Consider the following 24,868-nt stretch of genomic DNA (forward strand, 5'->3'; position numbering starts at 1 on the left):
AGAGAAAAAAAACTCTTCCCCCTGCTGTTGCTTCAGTTGAAGCAACTTCCTCTTCTCTCAGACCTGTGTGACAGAGAGGCGGTTGAACAGTCACATTTCCGAAACAAGAACGAATACTGCTGGATGACAGAGCCGCACACTCACAACACACACAGAAGAAAAGCACTTGCATTGGTGCTTGCTAATTGAAATAGTACAGTCACTGACATGGTGATACCTGACTGAAGTCCTGGCTGGAGTTCAAGACAGAAGGATAGTTTGTAAGAGGAGGGTTGACTCCTGTGCGACAATGCTGAAATCATTAAACCTCTTAAAGCAGTTAGGATCTGTGGGGAAGTAAGTACTTTCATGTGCCATTTTGGACTTTTTTGGGGGGGGGGTATTTCTGTTGATACTAGTAGTTTAGTAGGATACTCCACTAGTTATTACAGAAAATAGAGCTAACAATATAAAATGGGGAATTAAATCATGAGTTAATGTACTTCTGTAACCAATGCTACATGTATCAGGTTTTGTGACAATCTAAACTCCAGTCTGGTTCTAAGTTTTAGTCTTATTTTCACTGTGAGCACCTGTGTGTTGAAGGGAAAACCTTTAGACAAACTTTTGGTGAGTGAGGAGTTTGTTAAGAAGAGTCAGCTGAGTTCTGCTTAGGACAGGGCATCTTTGGTGTCTGAAGAAAATCTGAGTTTGTTATTGTCTGGTCATCCTTAGTATGAAAGTAAGAAGAACAATGTTAGGAATCAGACAGACAGGTGAGAATAGTGGATAACTGTAATGTTTAGTCTGGATGAGTGAGAGATCAGTCATAACAATGAACAGTTGTTTTAGATAGTGTAATGGGCGAGATGACAAGTGCAGTGTGTTTAAATCATGTTTTACTTTGTATGTGGCCTGTGACATAATGGGTTAAAGTGTAAACTTGAAAGCACACCCCCGCCCACAAGATATCCCATGTATCTCAAAAGTCAACTGTGCCCCTGTCTGACCTTTGACCTAGTAATGTGACATTTACAAAAGCCAAATCTACATGTATGTAGTAGATTATACTGCAGATTAGCTGAAATATGTAATTGGACACCCACGTTGGGTTGTTGATACCCACGCTATCTTGGCTGAGAGCTGAGGGTGTCTGCAGCAGGTTGCCACAGACCAGCGGTGTGTTTGCTGGCCTCTTTTCCACTGACATGTTTTCAGAATATTGACAAGCCCTGCTAACTAACAGGGAGGTTGCACCAGTAGAGAGCCACTTCAGAGGAGCAGCTACCTACACTCATCTCACTGACTGACTGACTGTAACCGTAACTATCAAGACACACACACACACAAGCAGACAACTTTGAACTTTTGTTTAGTTGAAGAAAATAAAAAACTGTTGGAAAATGCTTGAATGTAGAAATACTCCTCCAGATATTCTAGAAAAAATGTAGTGTCCATCTGGTGTTGTAACAGGAAAGTTGAAATGAGAGTGAGTGACACAAAAGAGGGAACTTGCTCTTGATGTCATAGGTACTTTCACAAAGATGGTTGGAATAACTCCTGTTATAGATTTCAATCAAAAGACACAAATTCACATGTGTCGGTGCTAATCATGTGACCTAGCTGTGACCTGGGTTGGGGTTCAACGCTACACTGCAGCTGTTTCACTGCTATCAATCACACTGCTCTCTATGAGCCCAATTCAGACTTAGGAAATGCACACCTTTCCTATGCACTTCTCAGTATTTGGTATTCAGATGTACCTTCTGCAAGCGCATAACGGGCTTTGCAGGCGTGGGTCCCCTGCGTGGGCTGAATAGTTATAAAATTGCTAAAAACACTCCCACTTGCTGGCCAACAGATCTTCTCATGGAGTTTTCATTCAATAGAGTTTTCCGTACATTTATCTTAAGCCATCCCTTTAAATAAGGTGTACCTTTACTTATACTTATACTTATAATAGACTCACTAGAATACATGGAGAGAACGGGTTCAGAATTTTGGGATCAATGACAGGAAGCCAACTAAATATATTCTTCTTCTCAACTGTTCAGTCATTGTGAACCATGTGCCAGGCTCCGGGTTTAAACTGCTATGTGTAGTCTGAGTTCCATAATGATTCAAATAGGCTACATGTCCCAAATTATCGCACAACATTAGCCTAATATTATCATGTCACGAACTTCAAAATAAGCGTTAGGGAGTTAGGGATTTCTAAATATGATCCCCAATTAGAGGCGGCGATTACCAGCTGCCTCTAATTGGGAACCATACAAAACCACCAACATAGAAATACACATTCTAGAACACCCCCCTAGTCACACCCTGACCTAAACCACTATAGAGAATCAAAGGGCTCTCTATGGTTAGGGTGTGACAATCCACTAATGCTAGTGACCCCAGGAACAATTTACAAGGCCGTGACAGAAGACAGAAAAGTAAACGGAATGGAATGGAATTATGCAAAATGTGGGTTACAAATGGAAGGAAACTAACACTAAAGTGACAGTTATAAATGTATGTGGGAATTACTGATGGTGGCTAATATTTAACATGATACAAATTCTAAACTAAAACTGAGAAAAGCCTGACATACAGTACCAGCTAAAAGTTTGGACACACCTACTCATTCAAGGGTTTTTCTTTATTTTTTACAATTTTTTAAAATTGTAAAATAATAGTGAAGACATCAAAACTATGAAGTAACACATATGGAATCATGTAGTAACCAAAAGAGTGTTAAACAAATAAATATGCTTTATACTGTATTTTAGATTCTTCAACGCAGCTACACTTTGCCTTGATGACAGCTTTGCACACACTTTTGAAAGTTTCTTCAAGTGCAGTTACAAAAATCATCAAGCTCTATGATGTTTTTGGCGCTCATGAGGACCTCAGGAAAGGAAGACCCAGAGTTACATCTGCTGCAGAGGACAAGTTCATTAGAGTTATCAGCCTCAGAAATTGCAGCCCAAATAAATGTAACAGACACATCTCAACATTAACTGTTCAGAGGACACTGTGTGATTCAGGCCTTCATGGTCGAATTGCTGCAAAGAAACCACGACTAAAGGACACCAATAAGAAGAAGACTTGCTTGGGACAAGAAACACGAGTAATGGACATTAGACCGGTGGAAATCTGTCCTTTGGTCTGATGAGTCCAAGTTTTAGATTTTTGGTTCCAATAGTCATGTCTTTGTGAGACGCAGAGTAGGTGAACGGATGATCTCTGCATATGTGGTTCCCGCAGTGAAGCGGGGAGGAGGTGTGATGACGTGGTGGGAGCTTTGCTAGTGACACTGTCAGTGATTTAGAATTCAAGGCACACTTAACCAGCATGGCTACCACAGCATTCTGCAGCGATACGCCATCCCATCTGGTTTGAGCTTAGTGGGACTATCATTTGTTTTTCAACTGGACAATGACCCAAAACACACCTCCAGGCTGTGTAAGGGCTATTTGACCATGAAGGAGAGTGATGGAATGCTGCATCAGATGACCTGACCTCTACAATCACCCAACTTCAACCCAATTGAGATGGTTTGGGATGAATTGGACCGCAGAGTGAAGGAAAAGCAGCCAAAAAGTACTTAGCATATGTGGGAACTAATTCAAGACTGTTGGAAAAGCATTCCAAAGCTGTCATCAAGGCAAGGGTGGCTACTTTGAAGAATCTAAAATGTAAAATATATATTTTGGTTACTACATGATTCCATATGTGTTATTTCATAGTTATACATTTTGGTTACTACATGATTCCATGTGTTATTTCATAGTTTTGATGTCTTCACTATTATTGTACAATGTAGAAAATAGTACAAATAAAGAAAACCCTTGAATGAGTAGGTGTGTCCAAACTTGTTACTGGTACTGTATAATTAAAGCATTATAATGCGCACAAATCAACTCTCTTTCTCCTTTCTCTCTCTCTCGGTCTCTCTCTCTGTCTCTCTCTCTCAATTCAGTTGCAATTTAAGGGGATTTTTTGGCATGGGAAACATATGTTTACATTGCCAAAGCAAGTGAAATAGATAATAAACAAAAGTGAAATGAACAATAAAAAATGTACAGTAAACATTACACTCACAAAAGTTCCAAAATAAAAATACATTTCAAATGTCATATCGGGGCGGCAGGGTAGCCTAGTGGTTAGAGCGTTGGACTAGTAACCGGAAGGTTGCAAGTTCAAATCCCCGAGCTGACAAGGTACAAATCTGTCGTTCTGCCCCTGAACAGGCAGTTAACCCACTGTTCCCAGGCTGTCATTGAAAATAAGAATTTGTTCTTAACTGACTTGCCTGGTTAAATAAAGGTAAAAAAAAAAAAATATATATATATTATGTATATATACAGTGTTATAATGATGTGCAAATAGTTAAAGTACGAAAGGGAAAATAAGTCAACATAAATATAGGTTGTATTTACAATGGTGTTTTTTTTTTCTTAGAGACTCTGCATGCTTTTACATTGTACACTGAGAATATTTTTGCGGAATTCTGCATGCAGTCTCAATTTTGTGTTTGTCCCATTTTGTGAATTCTTTGTTGATGAGCGGACCCCAGACCTCACAACCATAAAGGGAAATGGGTTCTGTAACTGATTAAATTATTTTTTTGCCAGATCCTAATTGATATGTTGAATTTTATGTTCCTTTTGATGGCATAGAAGGCCCTTCTTGCCTTGTCTCTCAGCTTGTTCACAGCTTTGTGGAAGTTACCTGTGGTGCTGATGTTTAGGCCGAGGTATGTGGAGTTTTTAGTTTACTCAAGGGCAGTGGTTCCCAAACTTTTTATAGTTCCGTTCCTCTTCAAACATTCAACCTCCAACTGCGTACCCTCTCTAGCACCAGGGTCAGCGCACTCTCAAATGTTGTTTTTTGCCATCATTGTAAGCCTGCCACACACACGCTATACAGGACATTTATTAAACATAAGAATGAGGGTGAGTTTTTGTCACAACCCGAATCGTGGGAAGTGACAAAGAGCTCTTATAGGACCAGGGCACAAATAATAATTTTGCTCTTTATGTAGCCATCTTACATATAACATCTTATTTGTTCATAAAAATGGTGAATAACTCACCACAGGTTAATGAGGGGTGTGCTTAAAAGGATGCACATACAGTGCCTTGCGAAAGTATTCGCCCCCCTTGAACTTTGCGACCTTTTGCCACATTTCAGGCTTCAAACATAAAGATATAAAACTGTATTTTTTTGTGAAGAATCAACAACAAGTGGGAAAAAAAAATTGGGCGTGCCAAATTATTCAGCCCCTTTACTTTCAGTGCAGCAAACTCTCTCCAGAAGTTCAGTGAGGATCTCTGAATGATCCAATGTTGACCTAAATGACTAATGATGATAAATACAATCCACCTGTGTGTAATCAAGTCTCCGTATAAATGCACCTGCACTGTGATAGTCTCAGAGGTCCGTTAAAAGCGCAGAGAGCATCATGAAGAACAAGGAACACACCAGGCAGGTCCGAGATACTGTTGTGAAGAAGTTTAAAGCCGGATTTGGATACAAAAAGATTTCCCAAGCTTTAAACATCCCAAGGAGCACTGTGCAAGTGATAATATTGAAATGGAAGGAGTATCAGACCACTGCAAATCTACCAAGACCTGGCCGTCCCTCTAAACTTTCAGCTCATACAAGGAGAAGACTGATCAGAGATGCAGCCAAGAGGCCCATGATCACTCTGGATGAACTGCAGAGATCTACAGCTGAGGTGGGAGACTCTGTCCATAGGACAACAATCAGTCGTATATTGCACAAATCTGGCCTTTATGGAAGAGTGGCAAGAAGAAAGCCATTTCTTAAAGATATCCATAAAAAGTGTTGTTTAAAGTTTGCCACAAGCCACCTGGGAGACACACCAAACATGTGGAAGAAGGTGCTCTGGTCAGATGAAACCAAAATTAAACTTTTTGGCAACAATGCAAAACGTTATGTTTGGCGTAAAAGCAACACAGCTCATCACCCTGAACACACCATCCCCACTGTCAAACATGGTGTTGGCAGCATCATGGTTTGGGCCTGCTTTTCTTCAGCAGGGACAGGGAAGATGGTTAAAATTGATGGGAAGATGGATGGAGCCAAATACAGGACCATTCTGGAAGAAAACCTGATGTAGTCTGCAAAAGACCTGAGACTGGGACGGAGATTTGTCTTCCAACAAGACAATGATCCAAAACATAAAGCAAAATCTACAATGGAATGGTTCAAAAATAAACATATCCAGGTGTTAGAATGGCCAAGTCAGTCCAGACCTGAATCCAATCGAGAATCTGTGGAAAGAACTGAAAACTGCTGTTCACAAATGCTCTCCATCCAACCTCACTGAGCTCGAGCTGTTTTGCAAGGAGGAATGGGAAATGTGCAAAACTGATAGAGACATACCCCAAGCGACTTACAGCTGTAATCGCAGCAAAAGGTGGCGCTACAAAGTATTAACTTAAGGGGGCTGAATAATTTTGCATTTGATTTGTTAAAAAAGTTTGAAATATCCAATAAATGTCGTTCCACTTCATGATTGTGTCCCACTTGTTGTTGATTCTTCACAAAAAAATACAGTTTTCTATCTTTATGTTTGAAGCCTGAAATGTGGCCAAAGGTCGCAAAGTTCAAGGGGGCCGAATACTTTCGCAAGGCACTGTAACTCTGCAATGTTGGGTTGTATTGGAGAGACTCAGTCTTAAATAATTTTCCACACAGTCTGTGCCTGTATTTAGTTTTCCTGCTAGTGAGGGCCGAGAATCCACTCTCACATAGGTACGTGGTTGCAAAGGGCATCAGTGTCATAACAGCACCATTTGCCAAGGCAAGAAACTCTGGCAGTGGCTTCTGATTAAATTTAATTTTCACAGAACCGCTTGTTGCAATTTCAATGAGGATCTCTTGTTCAGATATCGGTAAGTGGACTGTAGGCAGGGCATGAAAGGGATAACAAATCAGTTGTTTGTATTGTACGTTTTAGGAAAGTCCCTGTGTAATTGCACACCCAACTCACTCAGGTGCTTCGCTATATCACATTTGACATTGTCCTTAAGCTTGAGTTCATTTGCACACAAAAAATCATACAATGATGGAAAGACCTGTGTGTTGTCCTTGTTAATGCAGACAGAGAAGAGCTCTAACTTTTTAATCATAGCCTCAATTTTGTTCCGCACGTTGAATATAGTTGCGGAGTCTCGCGGTAATCCTAGATTCAGATCATTCAGGTGAGAAAAAACATCACCCAGATAGGCCAGGTGTGTGAGAAACTCGTCATCATGCAAGCGGTCAGACAAGTTATGAAAACTTTAAGCTCGTCTCTCAATTTAAAAAAAAACTATCAATACTTTGCCCCTTGATAACCAACGCACTTCTGAATGTTGTGAAAGCGTTACATGGTCGCTGCCCATATCATTGCATAATGCAGAAAATACACGAGAGTTCAAGGGCCTTGCTTTAACAAAGTTACCCATTTTCACTGTAATGTCCAAAACGTCTTTCAAGCTGTCATTCATTCCCTTGGCAGAAAGAGCCTCTCGGTGGATGCTGCAGTGTACCCAAATGGCGTCGGGAGCAACTGCTTGCATGAGCGTTACCACTCCACTATGTCTCCCTGTTATGGCTTTTGCGCCATCAGTGCAGATACCAACACATCTTGACCACCAAAGTCCATTTGATGTCACAAAGGTGTCCAGTACTTTAAAAATAACCTCCCATGTTGTCCTGGTTTTCAGTGGTTTGCAGAAGAGGATGTCTTCCTTAACTGACCACCCATAAACGTAATGGACATATACCAGGAGCTGTGCCAGGCCTGCCACGTCTGTTGACTCATCCAGCTGTAAGGCATATAATTCACTGGCATGTTTGCGAAGCAGTAATTGTTTCAAAACATCTCCTGTCATGTCACTGAAGCGTCGTAAAACAGTGTTGTTTGATGAAGGCATTGTCTGTATATATTTGTTTGTCCTTCTCCCTCAGCATTGTCCCAGCCATATCCGCGGCAGCAGGAAGAATTAAGTCCTCCACAATAGTATGGGGCTTGCCTGTCCTAGCCACTCGGTAGCTCACCATATAAGAAAGTTATAGCCCCTTCTTATTAATGGTGTCTGTTGCTTTTATATATGTCTTACTACTCGAAAGTCGTCTTTATTCTCGCTCAAAAAACTCCCGTGGCTTATTTTTCAAATTGTCATGTTTCATTTATAAAGGTCTGCGCAAGAGGGAAGGTTTCCTGCGACAGAGTAACGTTTAATGTGATTGGATGTTAATTATTTGACTAGGCTACCTGTATTTGACATTGTGTTGTTATTTTGCTGAACACTAGATGGTGTCATTTTATTTTTGGCAGTGAAACGAGGCTACTCAGGTGAGAAAAAAACCTCACCCAAATGTATAGTCCCTGTAGTACTGTTTAAAAATGTGAAGAATTTAAAAAAATATATATATATAAAAATTCAAATCACATTTTTATTTGGCGTACCCCCGACGGCATTGGTACGTGTACCCCAGTTTGGGATCCCCTGCTCTAGGGCAATGGGGTCTAGATGGAATTTGTATTTGTGGTCCTGGCGACTGGACCTTTTTCGGAACACCATTATTTTTGTCTTACTGAGATTTACTGTCAGGGCCCAGGTCTGGCAGAATCTGTGCAGAAGGTTTAGGTGATGCTGTAGACCTTCCTTGGTTTATTTTATTTATTTATTTCACCTTTATTTAACCAGGTAGGCAAGTTGAGAACAAGTTCTCATTTACAATTGCGACCTGGCCAAGATAAAGCAAAGCAGTTCGACATATACAACGACACAGAGTTACACATGGAGTAAAACAAACATACAGTCAATAACACAGTATAAACAAGTCTATATACGATGTGAGCAAATTAGGTGAGATAAGGGAGGTAAAGGCAAAAAAAGGCCATGGTGGCAATGTAAATACAATATAGCAAGTTAAACACTGGAATGGTAGATTTGAAATGGAAGAATGTGCAAAGTAGAAATAAAAATAATGGGGAGCCAAATAAATAAATAAAATACAGTAGGGAAAGAGGTAGTTGTTTGGGCTAAATTATAGGTGGGCTATGTACAGGTGCAGTAATCTGTGAGCTGCTCTGACAGTTGGTGCTTAAAGCTAGTGAGGGAGATAAGTGTTTCCTGTTTCAGAGATTTTTGTAGTTTGTTCCAGTCATTGGCAGCAGAGAACTGGAAGGAGAGGCGGCCAAAGAAATAATTGGTTTTGGGGGTGACCAGAGAGATATACCTGCTGGAGCGAGTGCTACAGGGGGGTGATGCTATGGTGACCAGCGAGCTGAGATAAGGGGGGACTTTACCTAGCAGGGTCTTGTAGATGACATGTAGCCAGTGGGTTTGGCGATGAGTATGAAGCGAGGGCCAGCCAACGAGAGCGTACAGGTCGCAATGGTGGGTAGTATATGGGGCTTTGGTGACAAAATGGATTGCACTGTGATAGACTGCATCCAATTGGTTGAGTAGGGTATTTGAGGCTATTTTGTAAATGACATCGCCGAAGTCGAGGATTGGTAGGATGGTCAGTTTTACAAGGGTATGTTTGGCAGCATGAGTGAAGGATGCTTTGTTGCGAAATAGGAAGCCAATTCTAGATTTAACTTTGGATTGGAGATATTTGATATGGGTCTGGAAGGAGAGTTTACAGTCTAACCAGACACCTAAGTATTTGTAGTTGTCCACGTATTCTAAGTCAGAGCCGTCCAGAGTAGTGATGTTGGACAGGCGGGCAGGTGCAGGTAGCGATCGGTTGAAGAGCATGCATTTAGTTTTACTTGTATTTAAGAGCAATTGGAGGCCACGGAAGGAGAGTTGTATGGCATTGAAGCTTGCCTGGAGGGTTGTTAACACAGTGTCCAAAGAAGGGCCAGAAGTATACAGAATGGTGTCGTCTGCATAGAGGTGGATTGATTGATGTATACAGAGAAGAGAGTCGGTCCAAGAATTGAACCCTGTGCCCCCCCCCCCATAGAGACTGCCAGAGGTCCGGACAGCAGACCCTCCGATTTGACACACTGAACTCTATCAGAGAAGTAGTTGGTGAACCAGGCGAGGCAATCATTTGAGAAACCAAGGCTGTCGAGTCTGCCAATGAGGATGTGGTGATTGACAGAGACGAAAGCCTTGGCCAGATCAATGAATACGGCTTGGTGACAGAAGCACCAGATCATCAGCAAACAGTAGACATTTGAGATCAGATTCTAGTAGGGTGAGGCCGGGTGCTGCAGACTGTTCTAGTGCCCTCGCCAATTCGTTGATATATAGGTTTAAGAGGGTGGGGCTTAAGCTGCATCCCTGTCTCTCCCCCCCGGCCTTGTGGAAAGAAATGTGTGTTTTTTGCCAATTTTAACCGCACACTTGTTGTTTGTGGATTTTATAATGTCTTGCGTTTTTTCCCCAACACCACTTTCCATCAATTTGTATAGCAGACTCTCATGCCAAATGGAGCCAAAGGCTTTTTTAAAAATCAACAAAGCATGAGAAGGCTTTGGCTTTGTTTTGTTTTTTTGTTTGTCAATTAGGGTGTGTAGGGTGAATACGTGGTCTGTCGTACAGTAATTTGTTAAAAAGCCAATTTGACATTTGCTCAGTACATTGTTTTCACTGAGGAAATGTACGAGTCTGCTGTTAATGATAATGCAGAGTATTTTCCCAAGGTTGCTGTTAACGCATATCCCACAGTAGTTATTGGGGTAAAATTTGTCTCCTTTTTTGTGGATTGGGGTGATCAGTCCTTGGTTCCAAATATTGGGGAAGATGACAGAGCTAAGGATGATGTTAAAGAGTTTACATTTGTTGTCTGTATATTTTATCCTTTCATTGAGTATCCCATCAACACCACAGGCCTTTTTTGGGGTTGGTCTAACACTTTTTGGGTTAGTCTTTAATAGTTGATTCTAATATTTGTATCTCTTCTCTCTCTCCTTCTCTCTCTCCTCTCTCTCTCTCTCCTCTCTCCTTCTCTCTCTCCCCTTCTCTCTCTCTCCTTCTCTCTCCTTCTCTCTCCTCTCTCTCTCTCTCTCTCTCTCTCTCTGTCTTTCTCTCTCAATTCAATTCAAGGGCTTCATTGGCATGGGAAACATATGTTAACATTGCCAAAGCAAGTGAAGTAGAATAAGTTAAATAAACAATACAAATTAATCTCTCTCTCTCTCTTTGCCTGTCTCTCTCACTCACTCTCTGTCTCTCCATCTTCACCTGTAAGTAACCTAAAACAGTGGGTTAGGGCAGTGGTTCTCAACCATGGGTACTAGGACCCCTGGGGGTACTTGACCTATCCACAGGGGGTACTTGAGAAGACTCATGAGACCATAGGCCTACTGGTAAAATGCACATGAGGGGGTACTTCAGGGGCACTCCAGGCAAAATTCAGTTGCTGGTACAGTAGGGTGAGGGTGAGGGCCCTGGCTTGAGCTGTAGCCCTCATCAGCCAACTTCCCCTCCACTCCCCCCCCCCCCTCTCTATCTGGCCTGCTTCCTATCTAAACCACAGCAGCCCACAGCAGTAGCCTCCACTCTAACTTTAGGATGTTGATCTCATCTGACTGACAGTGGAAGAGCTACATGTGTACTAATCTCCCATAGAGCTGCACTTTGCTGGACCCCAAGAAGAGTGGCTGCTGAACTAATGGGGATCCATAATAAATGCACATACTGCAACACACTGCAAAACAAAAATGGCCTGAAAGCCTTTTTTAATTCTTATCAACAGATCACAGGATGCCACTGACCTTCTCACAGAGGATCTGGTTATGGTGAGTTAAATCTGATTATAAAGGGGGATAGAGGATCTTGTTTTGGTGAGTTGGGGCTGATTATAAAGGGGATAGAGGTTCTGGTTATGGTGAGTTGGGGCTGATTATAAAGGGGGATAGAGGATCTTGTTATGGTGAGTTGGGGCTGATTATATAAGGAGATAGAGGTTCTGGTTATGGTGAGTTGGGGCTGATTATAAAGGGGGATAGAGGATCTTGTTTTGGTGAGTTGGGGCTGATTATAAAGGGGATAGAGGATCTTGTTATGGTGAGTTGGGGCTGATTATAAAGGGGGATAGAGGATCTTGTTATGGTGAGTTGGGGCTGATTATATAAGGAGATAGAGGTTCTGGTTATGGTGAGTTGGGGCTGATTATAAAGGGGATAGAGGATCTTGTTATGGTGAGTTGGGGCTGATTATAAAGGGGATAGAGGATCTTGTTATGGTGAGTTGGGGCTGATTATAAAGGGGATAGAGGATCTTGTTATGGTGAGTTGGGGCTGATTATAAAGGGGATAGAGGATCTTGTTATGGTGAGTTGAGGCTGATTATAAAGGGGGATAGAGGATCTCGTTATGGTGAGTTGAGGCTGATTATAAAGGGGATAGAGGATCTTGTTATGGTGAGTTGAGGCTGATTATAAAGGGGATAGAGGATCTTGTTATGGTGAGTTGGGGCTGATTATAAAGGGGGATAGAGGATCTCGTTATGGTGAGTTGAGGCTGATTATAAAGGGGGATAGAGGATCTTGTTATGGTGAGTTGGGGCTGATTATAAAGGGGGATAGAGGTTCTGGTTATGGTGAGTTGGGGCTGATTATAAAGGGGATAGAGGTTCTGGTTATGGTGAGTTGGGGCTGATTATAAAGGAGGATAGAGGTTCTGGTTATGGTGAGTTGGGGCTGATTATAAAGGGGGATAGAGGTTCTGGTTATGGTGAGTTGGGGCTGATTATAAAGGGGGATAGAGGTTCTGGTTATGGTGAGTTGGGGCTGATTATAAAGGGGGATAGAGGATCTGGTTATGGTGAGTTGGGGCTGATTATGCTGACTGTGCTGCTGCTCCAGTTTCAACTATTCTGTCTTATTATTATTCGACCATGCTGGTCATTTATGAACATTTGAACATCTTGACCATGTTTTGTTATAATCTCCACCCGGCACAGCCAGAAGAGGACTGGCCACCCCACATAGCCTGGTTCCTCTCTAGGTTTCTTCCTAGGTTTTGGCCTTTCTAGGGAGTTTTTCCTAGCCACCGTGCTTCTTCACCTGCATTGCTTGCTGTTTGGGGTTTTAGGCTGGGTTTCTGTACAGCACTTTGAGATATCAGCTGATGTACGAAGGGCTATATAAAATACATTTGATTGAAATTTGATTGATTATAAAGGGAGATAGAGGTTCTTGTTATGGTGAGTTGGGGCTGATTATAAAGGGGATAGAGGTTCTGGTTATGGTGAGTTGGGGCTGATTATAAAGGGAGATAGAGGTTCTGGTTATGGTGAGTTGAGGCTGATTATAAAGGGAGATAGAGGTTCTGGTTTTGGTGAGTTGGGGCTGATTATAAAGGGGATAGAGGTTCTGGTTATGGTGAGTTGGGGCTGATTATAAAGGGGGATAGAGGTTCTGGTTATGGTGAGTTGGGGCTGATTATAAAGGGGGATAGAGGTTCTGGTTATGGTGAGTTGGGGCTGATTATAAAGGGGATAGAGGTTCTGGTTATGGTGAGTTGGGGCTGATTATAAAGGGAGATAGAGGTTCTGGTTATGGTGAGTTGGGGCTGATTATAAAGGGGGATAGAGGTTCTGGTTATGGTGAGTTGGGGCTGATTATAAAGGGAGATAGAGGTTCTGGTTATGGTGAGTTGGGGCTGATTATAAAGGGGGATAGCAGTCGCTCAGTTCACTACGTGAAGGGTGAATACATTTGGGACCTAGCTCACACTGTGAACATAAAGCACACTCTCTATCTGTCATTTTCATTGGTCTTAGGTGGAGCAGCGGGTGGAGCCAGCCAAGAAGGCAGCGCAGGTTATTCACAAGAAGCTGCTTGGCTGTCTGCAGAGTCAACTAGGGCTGGACACAGAGAGACGAATGGTAACATCTCCTCTTTTTCACCTTTCATCCCTTCCCTTTGACTTGACTTACATCTGTTATGATTATCAATACAAAACTATGTCTCTCTCCAGAAAAAACTCCCTCTCATGTTGCTCTCTGTTAGCATGGCTGAGAGCTTTAAAGACTTTGATGCAGACTCTTCTATCAGGTACTTTATGTAGCCAAACCATTTATTCATCATCCAAATGATCAGTCAAACATTAGTCAATTAATCAATCAGCCTATTTCCTCTCTGATAGGAAAGTGTTGGAGATGTGTTGCTTCATGGAGAACCATCTGGCCAAAACACTGGCTGAATTTGAGCTGAAGCTGGAGAAGGAGGTTTTGGAGCCTCTCAATAAGCTCAGTGAGGTAAGGGCTGCAGGAGCAAGAGGCTTTCAGACACTTTTGGATGAAAATGAAAGTTTGTGATTATGTAGTATCACATCAAATCAAATCAAATGTTATTTGTCACGTGCGCCGAATACAACAGGTGTTACCTTACCTTCACCTTATCGTGAAATGCTTACTTACAAGCTCTTAACCAACAATGTCGTTTTTAAGAAAAATACTTACTAAATAAAGTTAAAAAATAAAAGAGCAACAATAAAATAACAATAACCAGGCTATATACAGAGGGTACCGGTACTGAGTTGAGGTAATTTGTACATGTAGGTAGGGGTAAAGTGACTATGTACAGTATAGATAATGAACAGCGAGTAGCAGCAGCGCAAAAAAATGCAAATAGTCTGGGTAGCCTTTTGATTAGTTGTTCAGTATATAAATACTAACTCTGTTTCCATCTGTAGGAAGACCTTCCAGAGATTCTCAAAAACAAGAAGCAGTTTGCAAAACTCACAATGGACTGGCACAATGCACTCAACAAGTGGGTCACACATTCTGTGTGATTGTATTTAGCACTTTAAGATGTTTTATTGTCACATACACCAGATAGGTGACAGACCCTATATGTTCCAGACCAGTGGAGGTAGTGGTTGACACAGTTCCATTTATTCCATTCCAACCATTACATTGAGCCTATCCTCCCACCAGTGTATAGTTCCTTTATACATCTATAATAACTACCTTTGATCAGTATCTCCATTGTGTCCTCTCGTTTGCTTTCTGGCTTCTGATCATGAATGACTTTGCCCCTTCAGGTCCCAGGCCAGTACAGGCCCTCAGGCAAAGCAGGACGGGCTGAAAGAAGAGGTGGAGGAGGCCTGGAGGAAACTGGAGAGTATCAAGGTGTTGGATGGTCACTCCTATTACGTGTTACTGTTTAAGACCCTTTGTTGTTTCCTGCGGTAGTTTTAGCCTCTTACATACATACTGTTGATATGGCTATTCATTCTCTACAGGATCAGTACTCTGCAGATCTCTATCACTTTGCCACTAAAGAAGAGGCCTATGCCAACTACTTCATTCGTGTGAGTGTGGCCCGCTAATTGTCCTCTCTTTCAAGTTGTGTTTTACTTTTGTTAATTATCATGTGCTATTAGGAATTCAATTTGATAAGTGCCTGGTTTGTGCCCTCTCAGCTGCTGGAACTACAAGCAGAACATCATAAGAATTCCCATGACTTCCTGGAACGAAACATCACTGAGCTAAAAGAAAGCCACAATCAAACAGGTGAATAGTGTATGTGTGTGTATTAATGTATGTATGTATGTATGTATGTATGTATGTATGTATGTATGTATGTATGTATGTATGTATGTATGGGTGTGGGTGTGGGTGTGGGTGTGTGTGTGTATGTGTGTGTATGTATGTATGTACAGTACCAGTGAAAAGTTTGGAGACAACCACTCATTCCAGGGTTTTCCACTAAATACAGTGCCTTGCGAAAGTATTCGGCCCCCTTGAACTTTGCGACCTTTTGCCACATTTCAGGCTTCAAACATAAAGATATAAAACTGTATTTTTTTGTGAAGAATCAACAACAAGTGGGACACAATCATGAAATGGAACGACATTTATTGGATATTTCAAACTTTTTTAACAAATCAAAAACTGAAAAATTGGGCGTGCAAAATTATTCAGCCACTTTACTTTCAGTGCAGCAAACTCTCTCCAGAAGTTCAGTGAGGATCTCTGAATGATCCAATGTTGACCTAAATGACTAATGATGATAAATACAATCCACCTGTGTGTAATCAAGTCTCCGTATAAATGCACCTGCACTGTGATAGTCTCAGAGGTCCGTTAAAAGCGCAGAGAGCATCATGAAGAACAAGGAACACACCAGGCAGGTCCGAGATACTGTTGTGAAGAAGTTTGGATACAAAAAGATTTCCCAAGCTTTAAACATCCCAAGGAGCACTGTGCAAGCGATAATATTGAAATGGAAGGAGTATCAGACCACTGCAAATCTACCAAGACCTGGCCGTCCCTCTAAACTTTCAGCTCATACAAGGAGAAGACTGATCAGAGATGCAGCCAAGAGGCCCATGATCACTCTGGATGAACTGCAGAGATCTACAGCTGAGGTGGGAGACTCTGTCCATAGGACAACAATCAGTCGTATATTGCACAAATCTGGCCTTTATGGAAGAGTGGCAAGAAGAAAGCCATTTCTTAAAGATATCCATAAAAAGTGGCGTTTAAAGTTTGCCACAAGCCACCTGGGAGACACACCAAACATGTGGAAGAAGGTGCTCTGGTCAGATGAAACCAAAATTGAACTTTTTGGCAACAATGCAAAACGTTATGTTTGGCGTAAAAGCAACACAGCTGAACACACCATCCCCACTGTCAAACATGGTGGTGGCAGCATCATGGTTTGGGCCTGCTTTTCTTCAGCAGGGACAGGGAAGATGGTTAAAATTGATGGGAAGATGGATGGAGCCAAATACAGGACCATTCTGGAAGAAAACCTGATGGAGTCTGCAAAAAACCTGAGACTGGGACGGAGATTTGTCTTCCAACAAGACAATGATCCAAAACATAAAGCAAAATCTACAATGGAATGGTTCAAAAATAAACATATCCAGGTGTTAGAATGGCCAAGTCAAAGTCCAGACCTGAATCCAATCGAGAATCTGTGGAAAGAACTGAAAACTGCTGTTCACAAATGCTCTCCATCCAACCTCACTGAGCTCGAGCTGTTTTGCAAGGAGGAATGGGAAAAAATGTCACTCTCGATGTGCAAAACTGATAGAGACATACCCCAAGCGACTTAAAGCTGTAATCGCAGCAAAAGGTGGCGCTACAAAATATTAACTTAAGGGGGCTGAATAATTTTGCACACCCAATTTTTCAGTTTTTGATTTGTTAAAAAAGTTTGAAATATCCAATAAATGTCGTTCCACTTCATGATTGTGTCCCACTTGTTGTTGATTCTTCACAAAAAATACAGTTTTCTATCTTTATGTTTGAAGCCTGAAATGTGGCAAAAGGTTGCAAAGTTCAAGGGGGCCGAATACTTTCGCAAGGCACTGTATGTGTATGTGTGTGTGAGTATGTGTGTGTCAGTTTGTGAGAGTATGTGTGTGTGTGTGTGTGTACAGTATGTTTGTTTGCAGTTACAATACCCAGGCTTACTTACTGTACATAGGTAGCTCACCCTATCCAATGTGTTGCTCCCACCTGCCTACAGTAGTATTTGTCCAGTGTGTCACCAGTATGTGTTACCACAGACTCCCAGAAGAACAACTCTAGGGGGAAGGTATACGGGGAGCCCCTGCTGACTCACCTGTATGACAGCGGCAGGGAGATCGCTGTTCCCATCCAGGAGTGTGTTCACATGCTGCTGCACACCGGCATGAGGGAGGAGGTGAGGACTGAAATTATTCATCTACTACATGGCATTCATGTGAATGGGATTTAATTAATTAACTAGCCAGTCTACGATAATGCCCTCCTGGATAAAATTGGTCTCTATCTCTCTCCCTCCATCTCTCTCTCAGGGTCTGTTTCGTCTGGCGGCAGCAGCCTCGGCAGTGAAGAGACTGAAGAGCAGTCTGGATGGAGGAGTCATGAACCACAGCGAGTTCACTGACCCTCACGCAGTCGCAGGTCAGAGAGAATGTCCCTGTTGACACTACTCCTTATTCAAGGTTTTCACGTTGTGTTTACTTGACAGTACAACAACACGTAGGCATTAAGCAGCATCTTCTATTTTTTCGATGTAGGGGCTTTGAAAAGCTACCTGAGAGAGCTGCCTGAACCTCTCATGACCTTTGAACTCTACAATGATTGGTTTCAAGCAGCAGGGTAAGGTCCTTGATTGGTCTACATCTTAGAAGCATACAATTTATAGTGTCTTTATATAATTTCTCTCTAATTTCTCCTCATAAAACGTCTCTCTGCCTGTCCCCGTCATTATTTAGGGAGAAAGAATTGACAGACAAACTTGAGCAGTTTAAAATTGTGCTGAAGAAGTTACCATCAGAAAACTACAACAACCTCCGGTACATAGCTCTCTCAGATCTTGACCAGTGGAGGCTGCTGAGGGGAGGATTGCTCATAATAATGTATGGAACGGAGCGAATGGAATTGCAACAAACCATGTGTTTGATGTATCTGATACCATTCTACTCAATTCGGCTCCAGCGATTACCATGAGCCCGTCCTCCCCAATTAAGGTGTCACCAACCTCTTGTGATCTTGAAAGATTCCTGTGTGAAGTTATAAACACTCAAGAATGATGCAGGGTGTGTGATGATTGTGAATCTCTTCCTATCTGCCTCTCTCTCTCTGTCTCTCTCTCTCTGTCTCCATCTCGCTCTCTCTGTTTCTCTCTCTCTCTCCCCCCTCCCCTTTATTAGGTACCTGGTACAGTTCCTGTCATGTCTGTCAGAGCAGCAGGCGGTTAACAGGATGAGTCCCAGTAACATTGCCATAGTACTGGGTCCCAATCTGTTGTGGCCTCACATGGAGGGGTGGGTACTACTGACATGGTGACAGAGAGAGTAAACTGAACCACACTGCCTAACTATCTGTCTGTCATAATAGCCCTATGTCTAAGTGTTGTTCCTGATGTCACTTTCTGTTGTTACTAATCTGATTAGATCTGTGTTATTTAGTAGTTGACTCCAATTCTGTACCGGCGTCTATTTTTCTCTATTTTCCTCTTTCTCTCAGGGAGGCAGCGTTGTTGGACATGGCGTCTGCCTCCTCTGTCCAGGTCGTGGCGGTGGTTGAGCCTCTCATAAAATACTCCAGCAGCCTGTTTCCAGAAGGTACAGTACCACCTTCAATGTTCTGTTTACTTGTGTTCCGGGGAGGAGTACTGGGAGTCCTTTAAGTGATGAGTTGGTTTGCATGATATTTGTAGAAGTTCGCCACTATGATACCAGAGCGAGCTGCCTGAATGCCTTATGACCATTCATGTTTATCTTACTGTGTTGAGCTAAGCTAGGTAGGCCTATGGATCTTTTATGCAACATGACCTATGTTGTGTTCCTTTCCAGAGGTGGACTTTGAGATTCCCGATCTTCCTGGGGTCTCAGATTTGAGCTTGTTAGAACCTGAACCCTCAGAGTCTGGGAAAGAGAACCTTGCCAGAACTACCTCCTCCTCTTCCGTATGCTCTTCCTCTACCCCTTCTCATCCTTCTCTCTGTAAAACAATCAGGTACCACACACACAGACGGAACAGGAATGAAACATTGTCAGTAGGCATTTGAACAGAGTTTACTTGTTCACTTTTTAATTATAACAGTGTGTTATCTAACACCAACCGTCTCCTCCTCAGCTCAGGATCACAGAACAGTGGAGGTCTATTCATCTTCAAGTCAGGCTCCATTGTTCATAGAACCACCACCTGGGGGAACTCTGCCTCAGACCCACCTAGCTCAACCCCACTTACCCGTACCTCAGTCCAGACCCAGAGCACGTTCCCCATCTCAAGCCCAACAATGGTTCACAACACATCCCCACTAACCAGCCCCAAACTGTCTCCTTGCCCAACCCTGGTTCCTTCCCCACCACCAGTGTCTGTCTGCAGTCCGACCCAGAAGCAGAGCCCTGAATCAGAATCACTAGAACCCATCTTAGAGGCCCCACCGGACTCCCCCAAAGCTATACTGACGATCACCTCATCATACAAACGTAGGTGACCCTCCATGGCCATTCCATGACATGCTAATGGTGCATAGTAAAACACAGAACTCATGTGGTAGCTAGCTAACGCTATTTATTGACAGCGCTGAAGTCATCCATAGAGCTCATGTGGTCGTAAGCTAACGCTATTTATTGACAGTGCTGAAGTCATCCATAGAGCTCATGTGTTGTGTCACAGTCCAGCTCAGCATAAGTAGCAAAGTACTGCTCCACTTTAGTACACAGGAAGCCACGTTCAATTGCAGCAGTGGCCAAAATTACCAACGGCTTCTAATGACGAAACTGTTGTCATAAATAACTGTTGCACTACCACAACCAACAGGTTGAGTTTCAAGTCGATGTAAAGACAAATACTCTAATATAATAATGCACATATATATAGTCACAATAAGACTCATCCTCAATCAATCCTCAACACCCAACTACCTCTTTCTCTCTTTTCACAGCGAGGAGTTCCTTCTTTCAACATAAGCGGTCCATCCCTGGTAAAGAGCAGGTGGTCGCTACATACTCCAGACCCAGGACCCCAGCACCTCCAGCCCCAGCAGAGGCACCCAAAACCCAGCCACACCCTGCACCCAAGCCCCTAGCTCCGGTCCTGAAGAAGGCCTCAAACAAAAAGGGTGCAATTAGGCCCCCTCAAATCCCACCACCCAAGCCCCCAGTACTGATGAGCAAACAGGTGACCTCTATAGCGCAGTGATGAGGTAGCGATATAGAGTGTCATCTAAGCGTGTGTAAAGAAGTTTTCTTATGCTTTAGGTACAAATGTAGACTGTAACCTGACATTTGGTGTCACCTTGTTTGGGTTGCGTATCAAGGCCAGAGATGTATTGTGCTTCTGCAGACAGTTCCAAGTGCTTTGTAGCTTGAGCGGTACCATACAGTTTCTTCAGAAATCATTCACACCCCTTGACTTTTTTCATGTTGTTGAGTTACAGCTTGAATTTAAAATAGATTCCATTTAGATGTTTGTGTCACTGGCACAATACCCCATAATATCAAAGTGAAATTCTGTTTTTCAAAATTTGTACAAATGAACTACAAATGAAATGCTGAAATGTCTCGAGTAAATAAGTATTCAACCTCTTTGTTATGGCAAGCCTAAATAAGTTCAGGAGTAGAAATGTGCTTAACAAGTCACATAATAAGTTGAATGGACTCAGACTGTGTGCAATAACAGTGTTTAACATGATTTTTGAATGACTCATTTATCTGTAAGGTCCCTCAGTCGAGCTGTGCATTTCAAACCCAGATTCAACCACAAAGGGAGGTTTTCCTTTGCCTCACAAAGAAGGACACCTATTGGTAGATACAGTTGGTTAAAAAAAAGCAGACATGCCAAAGATGCTTCTACAAAGTATTGACTCAGGGGTGGAAATTCGATATTTCTGTATTTAATTCTCAATACATTTTCAAACATTTCTAAAATCATATTTTCACTTTGTCCTTATGGTGTATTGTGTGTAGATGGGTGAGATTGTCGTGTCTCGAATACAAGGGATGTGAGTACTCTTTGAAGCCTCTGTATATGCAAAATGTGTTGTGATTTATTTAGAGCTGTTTTGTAGTACAGTATGTTTTCAGACATGTAAATAAAGTATTCATGCTAATTAAAAACATTTTATTGCATTTATTATTATCATTATAGAAATCTCATTGGTGTCAACAGCAGCACAGTTATATGGATAGAAGACACTGCTTTAAAAAGAGGATTCAACCATTAGTTGACAGAATAGTAGACAAGCAGGTGACTATCAATTGAAAAAGCAATATGAGTTAGACCCATAATGAATTTGAGAAACATTTCGAAATGGAGTATGATGTTAATATGTGAATTAACAAACTTACTGTCCAAACATTATACTTATACTACAACATTGTACAAAATTACCTTATTCTATTTAACTTCTGAGTAAATTTCTCAGGGTTTGTGCTTCATACGGTATCTATAGACCAATAAAAAGTGTAAGCACCAGCCAAAATATGATTGTTTTCCTGTAGTTAACGTCATGTTCTAAGACTTGAGATCTCTCTCTTGGTGTAGTGTTTGAATGGCTAGAAATGGCTACTGCTTCATCTTTGTGTCCTGCCTGTTGCCTTGAATAGTTCTATGAAGTCACACATTGAGCATTTTGCTCAGGAAGTCCAAACTGACTATATATAACCAGCTGTTAACAGACTTACACACTGTTGAGCAACATCTTTAGTGTTTCCATGGTAACTCCTCTGTGTCCAACGACCACTTTCTCTGGTACACTCTGACACTTTCTATCCCATCTCTTTGTTCGCCACTGGTTCCAGTGACCTCTTTTAAAAGCTATTATTAGCCTGTTCAAGCTCCTTCAATACAGTATGTTCGCTTGGGGAACTGTCAGACTCCATAATCTTTCAACAAATAATAGCAAAGTCTTCAAGTGAGTCTTCTGACGACTTATAAAATTCAATTTCTCCAATGAATATTAGAATATGATGAAGAAGGGTTCAAGGGTGACTCAGGTCAATAAGCTAGCCTCATTGATGGAAAAAAAATGTTTTTCTTAAGACAAAAGTATTTACAAGGAATTAAGCAATAATCCCAAATCTGTAGTAGGTACTTCTGGTTAAAATAATTGTTGTCCATTTAGTCTGTCGGTTCTGTTCAGACTTTGATTTCCTCCTCCTCATCAGGGGTAATGCAGATGTAAGGTGTTTTCTTCATGGTCTGGCCCATGGTCACCTCTCCCTCCAGATCCATCCTCTGCTGCCCCTTCAGGGTCCCTCCAACTCTGTAGAGCACCCCCAGCACATCAGTGGCACCCTGGAACATCTCACTCTCCATAGCAGGCCTCTGTCTAGACGGGGAGCCCATCACTAAATCAGGCACCGCCCCTTTAAGATGCTGCCCACCTCCATTCATCTCCATTCTCCTAGCCTCCTCTTCCTCCTCTTCCCACTCCATCCCATATGGACTCTTCCTGCTGCTACAGTCTTCTCGAAGCAGAGAATCCACCAATGAGGCAGTGGTGGCATTCATCTCCGAGTCCATCTCCGAGCCTTCATTGGTCACAAACCCAAATGCAGAGCAGCTTGGCTCATCTGCCACCCAGGCATGGCTGGGCTCTAGGTGGCCGTTAGGGCTGTCAATCAAACCGAACACCTCGCTCATGAGGGAGGGCCCCAGGTCAAAGGTGAAGGAGGCCATTGAGGTCAGGGACTCATACTGGGTCATGTGACCGGGGTCAGAAGTCAGGGTGGGGTATGCGGAGGACTTCAGGAGGGCGGAGACATCGGTGAGCGAGCAGCCGTGGGCATTGGGGGTACAGGAAATAGATCCTCCCTGTTGCGACTGACGCTCTGCTGAACGGGAGAGGCGGGGCAGAGTGGCGAAACCTGACTCCAAACCTGAGGGGGAGGAGAGACAAGGAGTTTAGTCCTAACATTTTGGTTTGTGAAAGATTATTGACAAGAAACTTAAACATCTAAAAATCTATTTTACAGGATGAATAAATCAAATTCCAGTTGGCACCCTAGTTCTACCTTCATGAATAATCTCAAAGAAGCTATGCTAGTCTGTTCTGGGAAGTAAAGTGGACTATGCTAGTCTGTTCTGGGAAGTAAAGTGGACTATGCTAGTCTGTCCTGGGAAGTAAAGTGGACTATGCTAGTCTGTCCTGGGAAGTAAAGTGGACTATGCTAGTCTGTCCTGGGAAGTAAAGTGGACTATGCTAGTCTGTCCGGGGAAGTAAAGTGGACTATGCTCAGTCTGTCCGGGGAAGTAAAGTGGACTATGCTAGTCTGTCCTGGGAAGTAAAGTGGACTATGCTCAGTCTGTCCTGGGAAGTAAAGTGGACTATGCTAGTCTGTCCTGGGAAGTAAAGTGGACTATGCTAGTCTGTCCTGGGAAGTAAAGTGGACTATGCTCAGTCTGTCCGGGGAAGTAAAGTGGACTATGCTAGTCTGTCCTGGGAAGTAAAGTGGACTATGCTCAGTCTGTCCTGGGAAGTAAAGTGGACTATGCTAGTCTGTCCTGGGAAGTAAAGTGGACTATGCTAGTCTGTCCTGGGAAGTAAAGTGGACTATGCTCAGTCTGTCCTGGGAAGTAAAGTGGACTATGCTCAGTCTGTCCTGGGAAGTAAAGTGGACTATGCTAGTCTGTCCTGGGAAGTAAAGTGGACTATGCTCAGTCTGTCCTGGGAAGTAAAGTGGACTATGCTAGTCTCTCCTGGGAAATGAAGTGGACTATGCTAGTCTGTCCTGGGAAGTAAAGTGGACTATGCTCAGTCTGTCCTGGGAAGTAAAGTGGACTATGCTCAGTCTCTCCTGGGAAGTAAAGTGGACTATGCTCAGTCTCTCCTGGGAAGTAAAGTGGACTATGCTCAGTCTCTCCTGGGAAGTAAAGTGGACTATGCTCAGTTTCTGCTGGGAAGGTAAGTGGAGAATTCAGAAAGGAACTTCCATAGATGCTCTCCCATCACCAACAGAGGGCAGTGTAAACTATGTCATCAAAGAGTGATGAGTCTTCTGCCAGTTTCAAACACAAGCTCTATCTCTTGAGTTAGACATCACCTCTTAGGCATGTTGTTCTCAGGCCAGATCACTCACATGACCTGTCACACACTAGTGCTCTCATGGCCTACTGGAAACCAACTAGATGCAAGGTACGTTAAGAAACGACTGCATACCCACATAAAAAATACTATAGTTTACTATACTGCCCTACCAAGCAAAAAGGCAGTAACTGCTCATTGCGTGGAACTGAGAAAAATATATTTTATTTACCTTGGTTTCACAGTAATCTAGTACAGTTACTGCTAAAAATGACCCCTCATTATCTCCAAAACACAATAGAGGCAGGATACTTGTCCACGTGATTAAGCATGTATTTAATGTAGCAAAATGACATTAACTCATTTTTGACCAAATGAGCAGGTCCTGCCTTTCTGCTTGGTAGGTCAGTATAGAATACTATAGTACTTACAA

General features: G+C 42.5%; 2 protein-coding genes across 3 annotated transcripts in view; one reads left to right on the plus strand and one right to left on the minus strand.

The window, feature by feature from the left end:
- LOC110502878 (SH3 domain-binding protein 1) lies at positions 1 to 21,526 on the plus strand. The gene is made up of 18 exons (XM_021581225.3): positions 1 to 336; positions 11,707 to 11,749; positions 13,737 to 13,841; positions 13,934 to 14,010; positions 14,102 to 14,213; positions 14,651 to 14,727; positions 15,002 to 15,089; positions 15,203 to 15,271; positions 15,383 to 15,473; positions 17,480 to 17,616; positions 17,750 to 17,858; positions 17,975 to 18,056; positions 18,173 to 18,253; positions 18,611 to 18,724; positions 18,927 to 19,024; positions 19,256 to 19,418; positions 19,539 to 19,894; positions 20,353 to 21,526. The coding sequence occupies exons 1-18, from the start codon at positions 290 to 292 to the stop codon at positions 20,607 to 20,609; spliced, it is 2,106 nt and encodes a 701-aa protein (XP_021436900.2). The 5' UTR covers positions 1 to 289; the 3' UTR covers positions 20,610 to 21,526.
- Positions 21,517 to 24,868, minus strand: part of LOC110502880 (cdc42 effector protein 1) — a 21,562-nt gene continuing 18,210 nt past the window's right edge. For both annotated transcript variants that reach the window (XM_036960612.2, XM_036960611.2), the window contains exon 3: positions 21,517 to 23,290. In XM_036960612.2, coding sequence (XP_036816507.1) covers positions 22,548 to 23,290 — 743 coding nt within the window. In that variant the 3' untranslated portion in view covers positions 21,517 to 22,547. The remainder of the gene's footprint in view (positions 23,291 to 24,868) is intronic.

Source organism: Oncorhynchus mykiss, chromosome 23 (genome assembly GCF_057628025.1).
Source record: "Oncorhynchus mykiss isolate SJ-2025 chromosome 23, ASM5762802v1, whole genome shotgun sequence".
Classification (NCBI taxonomy): domain Eukaryota; kingdom Metazoa; phylum Chordata; class Actinopteri; order Salmoniformes; family Salmonidae; genus Oncorhynchus; species Oncorhynchus mykiss.

Coding starts and splice junctions, on each gene's coding strand:
- LOC110502878 (XM_021581225.3), top strand. CDS start 290: ATGCTGAAATCATTAAACCTCTTAAAGCAGTTAGGATCTGTGGGGAA. Junction 337..11,706: donor CAGTTAGGATCTGTGGGGAA/GTAAGTACTTTC, acceptor TCTTATCAACAG/ATCACAGGATGCCACTGACC. Junction 18,254..18,610: donor GAAAACTACAACAACCTCCG/GTACATAGCTCT, acceptor CCCCTTTATTAG/GTACCTGGTACAGTTCCTGT.